The 14,123-nt window shown below is 36.6% G+C and overlaps 1 protein-coding gene across 2 annotated transcripts in view; it reads right to left on the bottom strand.

Annotated features, from left to right (window-relative positions):
• Positions 1-14,123, bottom strand: part of si:ch211-112f3.4 (EF-hand and coiled-coil domain-containing protein 1) — a 17,325-nt gene extending 3,202 nt beyond the window's left edge. The window contains exons 1-8 of one of the 2 annotated variants that reach the window (XR_008904984.1): positions 6,762-14,123; positions 5,996-6,560; positions 3,988-4,070; positions 3,281-3,416; positions 3,055-3,199; positions 2,743-2,835; positions 2,276-2,345; positions 1,992-2,200 (exon numbers count right to left, since the gene is read on the bottom strand). Coding sequence is in view for 1 of the 2 variants with exons in the window: in XM_056734654.1 (XP_056590632.1) it covers positions 2,046-2,200; positions 2,276-2,345; positions 2,743-2,835; positions 3,055-3,199; positions 3,281-3,416; positions 3,988-4,070; positions 5,996-6,560; positions 6,762-7,326 (1,812 nt within the window). In the remaining variant the exon portion in view is untranslated. Of the gene's footprint in view, positions 1-1,388; positions 2,201-2,275; positions 2,346-2,742; positions 2,836-3,054; positions 3,200-3,280; positions 3,417-3,987; positions 4,071-5,995; positions 6,561-6,761 lie in introns of those variants that run through there. The other variant, XM_056734654.1, reaches the window with a different exon arrangement.

Raw genomic sequence — 14,123 nt, 5'->3', positions numbered from 1 at the left:
AACTATCAACAGATACAGGTTATACATGCAAACAAACACAAATCACTCTTAACGGCCTTGTATCTGGAAAGTTCTCACAGAGATATTGCTCGATTATCAGACCAAGAACAATGTTTATCGTTCATAAGAGAGGAGTGAAATCTCCAGCCTCACACCTCAGCGGATTTATTTCCAGCATGACCGAGGCTCAGCCGGATTGAAGGGAATAAAGGGGATTGACATAGATATCGGTGTAGGCCAACGTGAAGAAAATGAGGACCGAGTTTGGATATGGATGGAGGAACTTCTTGAAAGAGCAACAGTGACCTTGAAATGAATTGAAGGATTTATTGAACGCTGACATTATCTTAACAGAATAAAGAGGTTTTGTTTTTCTCAGACTTTCTTTGAAGGAGCAGAAAGAGACACAAATGAGTCAAATGTTGATTTAAAGTACATGGCTGGATAATTCTGATCATTTGGTGGTCATCGAGGAATGTTTGACCTCCCGTGTAAATCTGAGTAGTTTTAGCTATTGTCGAGATCTTTTGTAAAGCGTTTTGAGAAAAACATCTCTTTGCAGAAGACACTTATTTCGTACTCTAATGTAATGTATTTCAAAGATTTTTAAACTGTGGCCATAGTTTCTAAATACTTTTGGAGGAAAGTGTTGATGATTTCTGCTCTCCTTCCTTCTATACTTCTATTTACAATATTCACGAGCCGGAGAATTTACGTTCCGGTATCGCACAGCAATGTGGTGTCCTGAACAGAATGTGCTTTATCTGTGAGACAGAGACTGAGCGTCATTGTCTTCTGACAGATGTTTGGTCTGGACCTTCTCCAAAGCACGTTACAAAGCAACCAGCGACTACAAACAGACGAGAGATAAATTCAATAAATGACTGTCCTCATGTTCAGCCTTTAAAGTTTTTGGATAACTCACATTAAAAATGTCATTGTATTAGAGATGATTACCAGTGGCATAAAAAAATAAGAATAAGTTTTATGCGTAACTTTCACTTTTTTCATTTTTTTGTAATATCTTTTAACCTGCAAGGTAATTCACATTGCATGAATTAAGTTTATATTCTAATGTGTCTTAAGTGCATATCAATAATTTACATATTTAGATTATCGGTGTTGTTGGGTGTAACTTGTTACGAAGTAATTTGTTACTGCAACTGAATTATGTATCAACTGATAAATGTATCAATATCAGCTCTCTGAACTCCTTTCAAAAAGAAACGCTTTGTCCTGCTCTCATCTTAATAAGACGAAACATTGTAACCGTGGATTTCGAAAATGACACCATCACATACAATGACATCATATGAGTGACATTCTACAGATATCACTGACATTCACATCATGATGATGAACTACAAGCTGAAACGTGACAATGAAAATGTTTTGCAAAAAATGTTTTAATGTTTCTAAGCAATATATCAAATTTGAAGTAATATATCATCATAAATACGATAAAATGATTTTATAAGAGGTTCATAAAACATTTGTCAGAGAGATTAAGTGCTATGTGACGCAGCTGTACCTGTAGCAGTGCATGTCGTTTTTAATATGCTGTTGGAGACTTCGATTGTCTAAAAACGACAAATAATATATAGCACGAGCGCAGGTTTCCCTGGCAGACATTGCACAAAATGATCTAATGCACTTTCCATGAACAGGGTAGGAAATAAAACATTTTAAAAAAGTTAAATTTTCACAAGTCAAGTTTTTTTGTGTCGACCTAAATGTTATATGAGCTATTTATTTTATGTGAGGTCTGTCCTGTTAACAATGTTATAGCATTTATGTCAATTTTATAGCAATAAATAAATGAAATAAATACAATTTATTAAATGAAGATATATCCCAGAATATGTAAAATTGCAGATTTAGCCTTAACTGATCCGGGATCAAATGTTGGTTGTTAACCTTGTACTGACCACATTCCATGACATAATTATTAAATATTAGATTGTAGTTTTTCTAAATGTTATATTTTTTACTTTTAAGAGCACATTTGATGTGGGCCTTGGGCCGATGGGAAATCTGTACTGTTCTCAGCAGGACATCAGAATGGAACTGGACCTCTTTCTGTGACCTGAGGTCGAAGAGGGTTGCGAACCAACACTGACCTCTTCTCCTCCATCCACGAGGTCACTGGAGAGAAGCTGTTGACACAATGTGTCCACTACCTGAAACACTGGAGTACAGTCTGTGGGGAAAACAGTGACTCGTCAACCTTATCCAAGACTTTAGGATGCAAGTAAAGAACGCTGAGCAAATTTACCGTGACTTTTCCTGCTACACAGATCCAGTGTGTCGATCAGAATTTTTCCCAAGGACTTTCGTGGAATTTTCTATGTTAAAAAAAGAGTAATTTGTTACTTTTAGATTATAGGTTTTAAAAACAGATGAATGCAGTGTAGAGTTTTAAACACTAGGTGGCGGTGTGGACTTATCAATGCTATCTGCAGATTCGTACTTTTATTACCACGTAATTGTAACGTTTAACACAATGTTTTTAGTTGATTTTTGTTTGATAAATAAAAGGAACAGAACAGTTTGTGTGTTGTCTCAATTTAAGCACAACTGTTTTAGAGTGATATAGACATACTGCTTGTTTACTTTCAATACTTGTAGCTCATTTTTAGTCTATTTAAGTTCAAGATGTTCAAGTCAAGCATTGCATTGTATGATAGTGTTCAGTTTTATTTTTGGTTCAGACAAAATCTAAATATTTTCCATTAAACTCACTTTATGCTGAAGCTGCAGCAGTGAATGATGCATTCTCTCCGTCTCCACCATCTGAACATCTTTTCTTAAACCATCCGGCTCTTTCTTTTCTATCTGCAGGGCGTGACAGAGATCGCCAAACCAGTGTTAGAGAACATAAAACTGATGTTACTTGTGCACAAATTACATTGAATTCATGGCATGAAATGCATTAAAACTAAAACATTTTTATCAGTATGTGCAATTCCTAAACGAATGCACGATCTTTGGGACGCTAACACAATGCCAATAACAAGAATATTAGTATTGTTTTAGTGTTTGTTTAACTCTCACCCTCAATGATTCATTTCTGTCCTCGTCTGCACCAGGAATCCATACTCTCCCCCTAATTTCTCTCAATCCAGATGATCCTCGAAGTTCTCTGCAATGGGCTGAACTTTGAGAGACAAGCCAGTGACAGATAGCAGTTTTCTGACACCTGTTGAAGGACACGAGATAAAGTTTGTGTTGTCACCAAGATGGACAGAAAAAGAGATTGATTTGTTTGGATGAAACATACCCTTTTGCACAGTTGTGTAATCTGTTGATCAGGCGTTTCACCTCCAGGAGGCAGAGCTGCCCTTCATCTACGCTCCTTTCCTCCTCTTCCTCATCAGATGCTGCCCGACCCTCAACTGACCTCTGAAGACCTTCTTCTTTACAGAGATATCACATGAACATATTACCTCTCATTAAATTATAAGACATTTATTAAATATATATGTAATATAAAAGTCAGAAAAAGTAATAATTGAACAAAGTTTTTCTGTTCTTTTTTAATTAAAAACCCAATATTTTACATTTTTTCCGGATTTTTAATGTATTTTTTAAACATGATAAAAAAACATAAAATAATCTGCAAATTTACAAGATAATCTGCAAATTTACAAGATAAACAGGGGAAATTGTAATTTTACAGGTTAAAAGTTATTTTACAGTTTATTTTTAGTTCCAGCTGCAAGAAAATTTCAGTATTTAACAAGATTTCTTTTTTTACAGTTTATTTTTGAGACAACACATTTACAAGAAAAATGGGGAAAACTATTAAATATATATCCTTGCATCCTACAGTTTTACAGGAAAAAAAAGGTTTTCCAGTTTACAGAAAATTTCGTTTTTTTGACAGATTTTTATCAGCTTTATTATACAGTGTGACGTTACCATCTAACATCAATAAAACTGACCAAAGATCTGAAAAAAACAAAGATGGATCATTTACAATCTTACCTCTTTTACTGAAGACTTGTAAATGATTCTCCTCTAGCTTCTCTGTCCTGATCACATTTAGCTCCCTGCAGGTGCACTGGGTCCTGAGAACAACCCAGAGAAAACATGTAAATATAACCAAATATGTTTACTTTTATGCATGCAGGTGACCTTCACCCTTAAAAATAGTGCTACACGATTCAACACATTTCTGTCTGAATGGTTTCATAAGAGACTTTAACATCTTTATGTTGCACAAAGTTGTGATGGTCCTTTGCGGCACCAATACCAGAACCATTTGCAGCCCCTTTATTATTAAGGGTGTTGGAATCACAACTATGATGGTCACATGACTCTCAGAGGATTGTCTGCAGGTTGTGTATCGTCTGATGTTAATGCAAGAACATGTATGAATGTCGACCTTGCAGACAGTGTGGATTTTGGGAGCGAGGAAGCTGACAGGCTTGAACATGTTTGACCAGGTGTGGAATGAGCATTACATCATCGCACAAGCAGTCTGTGATATAAATAATAAAATATTAACCAGGCATTAATCTGCTATGAGTCTCATAAAAACAACCATTTACTTGATTGATCTCAAGGTTAATTTAGTGTTATTACAGCAATGGCATCACGCCATTTATTCATCCTGTTTATTCGTTTTTTTTATTTTACACTATTAAAATGGTTCTTTAATGCAAAAATATTTTTCACTGCTTATTAATCATTTCTCACAGTAAATGGTTATTTGGTAATTCACATTTTTCTGTTAAATCATAAATTTATCATATCAGTGTATTGGTATTTAAATGCATTAATTCATGCGTTGCATGGATGTTTTTTTATGAACTAATATCAACTTTAGCTGGCATATAACTTACAACTTTTTATGCATTTAAAGCAAATCAGTCAAAGCTTTGAGGCGGGACTCCCTGTTGTTCTGGCCAATGGCAGACAGAGAGAATGCTAGTGTCACAGAAATGAAAGATTTTACCTTTAAAGGAATAGTTCACCCAAAAACTAAACTTTTTTCATCATTCGCTCACCCTCCATTTGTTAAAAACACAAATTAAGATATTTTCATGAACATTTGTAACTAAGACATTTTGGGTCACCATTCACTCCCAGTAGAACAAAAGACAACTATGGGGGTCAATGGTGACCCAGTTACAAACTTACATTTTTACATTTACATTAGGTCATTTAGATGCTTTTATCCAAATCGACTTTCAGAGAGTTCAGGGAGCAATAAACCAATGTCTTACAGGAGCAATAATACAACAGGTGCTTATACCAAGTTACTAGTTTCAACAACTTTCATTAAATATCTTCACTTGTGTTCAGCACAACAAAGAAATGCATACAGGTTTATAACAACTGGAGGGTGAGCAAATGATGACAAAATTGAGACTATTCCTTTAATTCCATATTTTAGAGAGCAAGCTTACTACAGTACAGAATTAATATGGTTGGCCTTTATGTGTGCGTCTACAAAACATGTTTAAACTTGAGTTTAGACACACAGCTTACATCTTTCCTTATATCAAGACACTTTTTGGAATAAAATGCAATAATAAATCTTTGAATGATTTACAGTAACACACTTGAAAGCAAATGACTAATAGGAGTTTGGAAAGCCTGCAGTGCTGTGTTTTAAAGGCAAGTGATTATCATCTGTCAAGGGAAGATCAAGCGTGTCTGCGACATGCCCTACAAAGCGGTCAATCGGTTTCATTCTTGAATCATCAACATCACTTGATGACTGTAGACAAAATTAAACCCTTACAAGTTATGCAAGACTTTGCTCTGATTATGGGTTTTCATCTGACTGTGTCTTTGTGGTCGACAGCGTGTCTTACAACAGAAAGCAGGTCCAGACTGGCTATCAGGAGCCGGGATGATTTAGGTCCACTGTGTTGCCTCACTGTTTTTAAGTGAATGTAATCTGTATTTTTTTGCCTGACATACCCATGTAGAGATTTAGAATTGTTCCCACATATGAACACCCCATAAAAAATGAAAGCTCTACCTGAACGACTCCAGCTGCTCCTCTAGACTCAGTACTTGTTCTCGAAGCCGGTCTGTGTGTTGGGCCTGCTCTTGTAAGGCCCTGACACTTTGCAACCCGGCGGCCAGGGCCCCTCTCGCGTCCTCCGCCCTTTTTTTGATGCGGGCGTTTTCTCCTCTGACACTCTCTAACATCTCCTGCATCCTGCCGAGCTCCTCGTAAGCTCCCATCAGCTCCTCTTCTAACCTCTGGTTAAACCTCATAGCTTCCTCCAGCTGTCCGTCACGAGAGGCACGGATCAGTTCCAGCTCTCGCAAGAGGTCTTTAGTGGATCTTCTTCTTTCCCGTTCCGCTGGTTTGGATTGTCTGGTTTTTACTTTGGCTACGACGTTACTGTCCTGTCTCTCCGGAGAACCGGCAGGAGTATGTTGGGGTGGCACTTGTTTTCGGCGGAGCGCCACCTCCAGTGCCATGCACCGTGCATCGCTGCTCTGCAGCGCCGAGCGCAGGTCCTCCACCAGCTCACGCAGACTGGCGTTTTCCAGCTCGAGCTGCTCCTGCCTTCTTATATGAGGATTAATATGCACTGTAGTACATATAGTAAAACATGCCCTTCAGTAATGACTTTTTATTTTATTTATTATTTAAAATTCAAAAGTTAAAATTAGAAGACATCACACTTCCTTCAGTCTATAGAATAAAACGTTTCCAAAAGGCTTTATGGGACAATACAGCAATTCAACTGGTGCACCTGCTCTAAGATCACGTGACTTTCTGATGTTCTTACCTGTGGTTTTCCTGCATTCCACAGCTGAGCTCTGTGACTGATCGTGATTCTGCGACAGTCCTGATTCTCTTACCGACCTCCTTCGGTTCTGATAATCTTTAGATAGATCAAAACTCACACACTTTCTCCTCCGGACTCGGGGATGCCGGAGTCTGATCTCCCTCTCGATGTGTTCCGTCTCTTCACTAACCGGGAGGCGAGCTCCAGTCTTGCCTTCCTGCGCTTTAACGGAGAAAAATGCACAAAGCCGTGCATGAAACTCTTTGAAGTTAAGCGCCTGAGGAAGTTTGTAACAAATGTCTTCATGCTCAGATTCGCCGTTCTCTGTCTCTGCGTATTTGGAGATTCCCAAAACTAAACACAGAATCCTAAAGTCCTCGTCCGTCACGAGATTATCGCCGTTGTAAAAGGACAAGTGATGAAACACTTCCTGGAGATACTGGTCCACACCGGTGGCCAAGACCACGATCTCGTTTTCCACACCGGGATCTGGGTTGAAGTGGTGCGTAAGAGCGCATTGCAGCCACTCGCTTTTACGCGCCGCCCGGGTACGAAAACCTTGCATGGTATCCTCTGATGTAAGGTGCTTAAACTCCGGGGATGTTATTAAGACAACCTACATCTCTCTGATTTTCTCCATAAATAAATAAAATGATATATAAATAAGTCAACGTTATTTTGTACGATTTGTGATACACATGCAACGCAATGAAATATTACAAAGAACACAAAATTTCAAATTACTCCACAAAGTAACTACACCAACAACTCCATTGCATAATGCAAAAATAATCAAATTATAAAATGCTGTCTGATTAAAACTAGGTTTCCAAAAAACTATCGTTGTAGACCAATCCTTTCCGCAGCCTATCCCTAGACTGTGTGATTTCAAAAGAGCCACTCCACCCTTTGGGCTGACAGAGGAGATGTGTGTGCGCTTTGAGATCTGTCCAATCACAGCTCACTTCAGGCTAAGGATTCCTGAACCGAGACCAAGAAAGAGAGCTTCCCTAGGTCTTGAAGACACCTAATACAGGTCATGTGGATTGCTTTAAATGGAAGCTTTTCATCTACGTTTACAAATCACTTTGAGGAAGCTTTAAAGCGTGACTCACTGGTTACAAGAGAATGAAGTTAAACAGGTAACATCCCCGCTGAGTTAAAAATGGTATTTTTCTTAGCCAAAATATATAATATAATAAAATATAAAAAAATGTATAAAACGCCAAACGTAAATTAGTATTTAAACATATATTAAATGTACATCAGCGCCCAAGCTGGGAAATAAACAATATACATATCTGAATAGCTGCTAAAGATCAACTTGCCAAGCACACAAATAGCAATACAGCAAGTACATCATGTATCTGGATCAGAAATAGAGCATTTAAAATAACTTTAGACAGTCTCTAAAAATACAATTTATCCAGGAGTCAGTGGGTCTAGTTACTTATCTGCTTATCTGAGACAGTGGAAACTGTTAAGAGTTTGGCTTTATTGTCACTGGCTTTTGTTTTTTTACTAGAACTAACAGGCTTCCCGTAAATCTTTACAAGACATCTGATACAAAAGTAGTCGGCAGCTGTCTCTCGACCACTCCGGAAATAACCATCCTCACCTTAATAGCCTGTCATCTTAGTTCTTGACAAATACTGTCATCCCACAGGAAATACACTCACAATTACACCTGATAGATCACCAGCATGTGCCACATGATATTTGCTTCCCAAATATCTCTGTACAGTGACTCAGAAAAAATGTCTTTTGTTGAAAGGTGAACTCGAGCACTGAGCCTGCCTGTCTTTGTTTGTTTGTTATTTAAAAGGTGTGTCATCTGTGAATCTCTGACCTGTTTTTGTTGTTATGTCTAAAAGTGCTTGAATGTGTTTTACCGTATCTCTTCGATCTGCGCCAGATTTTCCATCTTGATGCTAGATGGTCATGCTACCATACTTTGGTGTTATCTGTCTGGTTTTGGTCTGACAAGTTGAAACTAACAGAAAAGAAGGCATTTTACCTATAGATCACAGCTGTTAGTTATTTGAAAACATTAAAATATTGTATTACAGTGGCGGTACAACTCCATATCTTTGTCTTCCTTTTTTAATTCTGCTCTTATAGTTTGCACTTCATATTTTATCCATTTGTATTCTTTATTTTGTTGTATGGGACTTCTTTACAATGCCTGAGCATCACATCAATCATTTTAATGTACAAACTGTCACAGGCATCTGTTCACTTGACAAATAAAAGTTAAAAATGTACAGCTGTGGTCACAAAAACGACATTATTATGTAAGAGAGCAATAGTTTCATGAATTACGAATTAGTACAAATGTTGCTTTGATGCAAAAATGGAGATAAATAAGAAATTTATTTCTATAAAATGTGTTTTTTTGTTTTGATGCAATGGGGATAAATAAGTCTACAATTTACTTTTATTTGAAAAAAAGTGTGTTTGTTCAAAACCAGCAGACGAATGTTAGAACAAATGTTGCTAAGGGGTATGATGGGTTTGCTTTTCAGTTGCTTATGTTTTTTCAGTTGCTTATGTTTTATAGGTGGTTGCTATGGTGTTTTTGGTGGTTGCTAGGTGGTTATTGACTATTCCAAGTCAAAAAAGTCCAACCCTTACGTTTCTACAATATTTTAAGTTATTTATTTCCTGTTTATTATCATGCATTCCAGTCACTTTTCTTTAAAAGTCAAAGTACACATCTTCTGTGAGAAATCCTGAATTTGAAAACAATGTGCCCCATTTAAAATTGAATCTAAGCTCAGACCTAATAGCTTTGAAAAATGATGCACAATCTTTGGAAAATCATTTCACAAAACTGTGATGTAAAGCAAAACATAAAAGCGGTTAATGTAAAGGCTCAGATTCTTAAGAACAGCAAACATTTCCGACAAGTTAACCCATGACCCAGCCTCTTTGAGCTTTCAGGAGAAACTCTATCACCACATTTGTCTTAATGTCTGGAAATAAGTTGGCATGAGTGGTTTTAAAAGGTGTCATAAAATCGATACAAAACACAGACAAACAGGTACAGTAAGTGTAGAAAAGCCCAGGGAATTATTCTCTCTAAATAAATCCTGTCATCAGACATCTTAATCACACAAAACACTGCTGTCATGTATTTCAACATGGTCATAGTAATATTCAAACACTCTTTGAGTCTGTAATGCTGTGCATGAAACTCACCCAGATCAATACAGAGTCACATTGAGCCATTCAGAGAAACCACATCTGCTGTTTGAAAGTTTGTTTACTTTGCTTGAAAAGAGCTTGTAAGGCTTTGCGAGCACACGGTGGTGGTGTCATAATAGGGGGAGTGGTGTCAGGGGTCAGAGGGCCGTGTTGTTGTCCTCTGCGGGGAGGTAATGGCTCTATTGATCGGTTGGGGATCTGTGTTTTTGTTGAGTCCATATGTGCTACCGTGGGTCAAACTCAATGCAGGTTAGAGACTTGTGTATGAATGGACATGAATGAACACAATGACACATACACACCTATATTTAGATCTGGTTTTGGAGAACGTAATCCAATTTAGCACAAAGATTTTAAGATCTTGTAGCTTCCTGTTTTGTTATATCTACCATTGATGGACACTCGGATTGCAAACACAAATGAGACACGTCGCAGCTTGGACTGGCAAACAATTTAATTGAGATTTGACTTAAATTATAGACTGAACAATACAAGTAGGATGTTTCAAAGTATTTGTATTGGGGTTTTTTATGGTGTGTATTTATAAGCTGTTTTTAAGTGTATTGAGTGTTATATTGTGATCATATTTGGGTTCTTTATCACAGTCTCTACAAATTGTGATTCACTAAGAATCATTTAGATAGATTTACAAAGACTTGCTAAAAAACTAAAGACACACACAAAAAGATGTATTCATGAAATAATTGCTTCAAACATGATGGCTTCATCTGCATCGCAGTTTAATATAATATTTGGATTTATAAACTGTCTCATTGATATTCTTTAGAAGAGTACAGTACATAAGAAGTATACAGTATATAATATACAATGGCTGAAAGACACAAAATGAAAAATATTTTTATCTCAAAGTTCAACTGTGACATTTTTCCAAATTCATCATTGTCATTTGGAAAAAGCATAATGACAAATTATATTTAGTATGTGTTGCATTTCATTACAAAAGTGTATCATAAAAAAATCATTACAAGATAAAATTACTGAGATCTGAAACGCATATTTGCATTCAATCGCAGAATAATGTAGCAAACATTCTGTTAAAGTATTATACTTTTGTTCAATAACTTATTGTTCCTGTCACTATTGAATCTGTCTTTTCTGTCTATTATAAATCAAGTATTGTTTCCTCTCCTACAGCCGAGGGCAGGTCTGTTGGATTTACAAGAGACACAGAGGGTTGTTAAAGCGGGGTGTGTGTGGTCCAGGACTCTGTTTGAATGGCTCCATAGGAGTTTGAAATCAGAAGTGTTCATCCATGTTGAAATGGAGGATGAGACACATAAAGGAAGACAAAAAACTTTTAGAGCCCAGAGAAGTGCAGATGCCACTGGGACACTGGGTCTATAGTCCACAGATGGAATTGGGCTTTAATGAACTTTAACTGTAAGAAAACAACTTAGTGAGTTTTTCTGTTTTAAATAAATGCAATGACGAACATAATGTCAGAATGACAACGAAACATAATAGAAATGACAATAATCCACCCCTGCAATCTGCTGTGAATGAATTTGCACTTTGTTTTAGTTACGCCAAAATCATTGAATCTCATTTGTAAAGGAGAGCGTTTGTGCACGTGTGAGTGACGTTTGCTGCTCAAGAAGTGTCAAAGTGTCAACATGAACTTTGAAAGGAGAATTTGTCTTGGGCGTGGAGATCTGTGGGTCACTATTCTGGGAAAGAATAACGCTTTTGAGAGGAAAGGTGATTTTATCGTGCATGTTTTCAGTGTGAAAAGCACAGTTTGTGTGCAAACTTCTCTTGAACTCGTGTGTATAGAGGTGAACACTGAAGCAGCAACTTCTGCACAAATCAGAAACACAGCATACACTGATAACCAGTCCCCCAGAAAAATCACTCTTTAAACAACATTCCAGTTTCTCAAGAACAATCGAGAGTCCATGAGCAGGAAACTGGAGACATATAAACATGTATCAGCAAGTGTGAAAGCATGGCATGAGTGTGTGTAAAAGAGTGCAGTGATCCAATCGTTGACATGCTCGCAGTGAAACTGAAAGCCCAACATTTCTCAGATGTACACATCAAATATTTTTTAGACACTTCGTCACAAATAAGAACACACATGAAGATTTTTACGTTCGTTTTCTTGTTATAAATGATAATTTATGCGGAAATGTGAAAATGGAACTTGGTAACAAAATTTTTAAATATCTTCAAATTAAGAAAACTTTATTTTCTAGGGCTTATCAAAAACAGAGCTGTGTTCATAATACCATACATCCTTACTAGTGCCCTTATTGCCGCTGTTCATATTATACTGTAACATGTTTAGCATGTGGCTGTAATGTAAATTAAGCAGAAATGTAAAGTAGGTTGTGTTTCTGTTGCAAAATAATAAATAAACACTAACCCTCTCTCTTTCTCTCAACAGATATTGGTCTAGCTTTTGTTGAAACTAGTAACTTTGTATAGGCACCTATTGTATTATTGCTCCTGTTTGAAGTACATTTACATTTAGGCATTTGGCAGACGCTTTTATCCAAAGCACTTACATTGCTTTATCCTTTACATTTTACATAGGTATTTTCAATCCCCTGGGTTCGAACCCACAACCTTGCGTTGTTAAGGCAATGCTCTTACCACTGAGCTCTTACCATTGTGGCTCTTTGAACTCTCTGTAAATCGCTTTGGATAAAAGCATCCGCTAAATGACTAAATGTAAATGTTGCACAAAAATAATATGTGTTGATTCGGTTGGTTTTTTTTGTTAAGTAAAGTTGCAAATTTATTTTGTACATTGTTCATGAGTATTTTCCAATGCAACAGTCATTATTCATAGTGACATTGTGCAGTAACAGATCAAACATTTGCTTTAATAGCACTTGCAACACGATGTCATGTTAGAACAACATAGAATACTAAAATGAGCATCAATGCATATTGAGTTTCAGAAACGCACTACATAGTGTAAACTGGGCAGTAAAAAAATGCATTTAATTTCAATCACAGGAATGTTTAAATGGGTGTGTTGTCTAGTGAGGGACATCTAGTGGCGGAAGTTTGATCTGTATACATATATTTTCTTCTTCAGTTTTGTATTACATTTAGGCCTGAAACATCATTATAGAGCCAATCCATCACAAGGTAAAATGCAAATGAATACTGCACTACTGGCCTACTGTAGTTCACGGATCAACTTGTCGAAGATAGTGTTTGAATTGTTAACCCGGACTGCTTTAAATATCCTTAACCCTTTCGTTAAAATATTTCAATTTATTAACACAAATTAGATCACCAGAGTCTATATTATTCGCAAACGCACTAATTTGCGCATCCTTGCTGTGACGTTCTTTAGTTCGGGTGCAGTTAAGTCTTTAGCCACTAGAGGGCACTATAGCTTATGTAATATCACACACCCTCTGTCGAGTGACTTTAACTTCGTTAAAAGTATTAATTACATATTACAAGTATTGCATATTAAAAGCATTCCCACATATTTATTCATTTGCAGTATTCATATTCCCATCTTAATGTTTAATTTTCAAAATGGCTCAGTATTGAAACACATTGTCTTTCTCTTTCTTTCGGTAGCGCATCTCTCTCATGGTCGGTTTCAAACTCTGCCTGATAACATAGTAAAACGGATCACACTACCAAAACACAGACATTAAATCTACAAATGTGTTAATATAAAGCCAATTTTATCCTTTATGTCAAACAAAGATGAATTGTATTTAATGTCAGTGTTAAAATGTATGTTTTACTCTCTTTCTTACTCGTTCGTAAGCTTTCGTCATATTTATGAACTAAGCTCTCATCATTAAAAGCTTCCAAGCCACGTCAGTACAACCTAATGAATAATTAAGTCGATTGGAGGATTAGCGCACGACATTCCGCTTTATTATTATTCATTAACACTTCAGCGTGACTAAAAATGAATATTAAAACAACCTCTTCGCCATTGGAGGGCTACTAAACTACGCCAGTCTACGTCATTAATATTCATGACTAAGCCTTCCTCATTGGAAGATTCCAAGCAACGTCACAACGACAAAATCAATATTAAGAATTAAGATACTTTAGAATTCATACTTGTATTCAATGCGTCTCATGTACAGCTGCTTTGTAACAATGAAAATTGTAAAAAGCGCTATATAAATAAAGTTGAGTTGAGTTGAG

Source organism: Triplophysa dalaica, chromosome 21, assembly GCF_015846415.1.
Source record: "Triplophysa dalaica isolate WHDGS20190420 chromosome 21, ASM1584641v1, whole genome shotgun sequence".
Taxonomy (NCBI): domain Eukaryota; kingdom Metazoa; phylum Chordata; class Actinopteri; order Cypriniformes; family Nemacheilidae; genus Triplophysa; species Triplophysa dalaica.
This window is presented reverse-complemented; position numbering and strand designations above follow the sequence as displayed.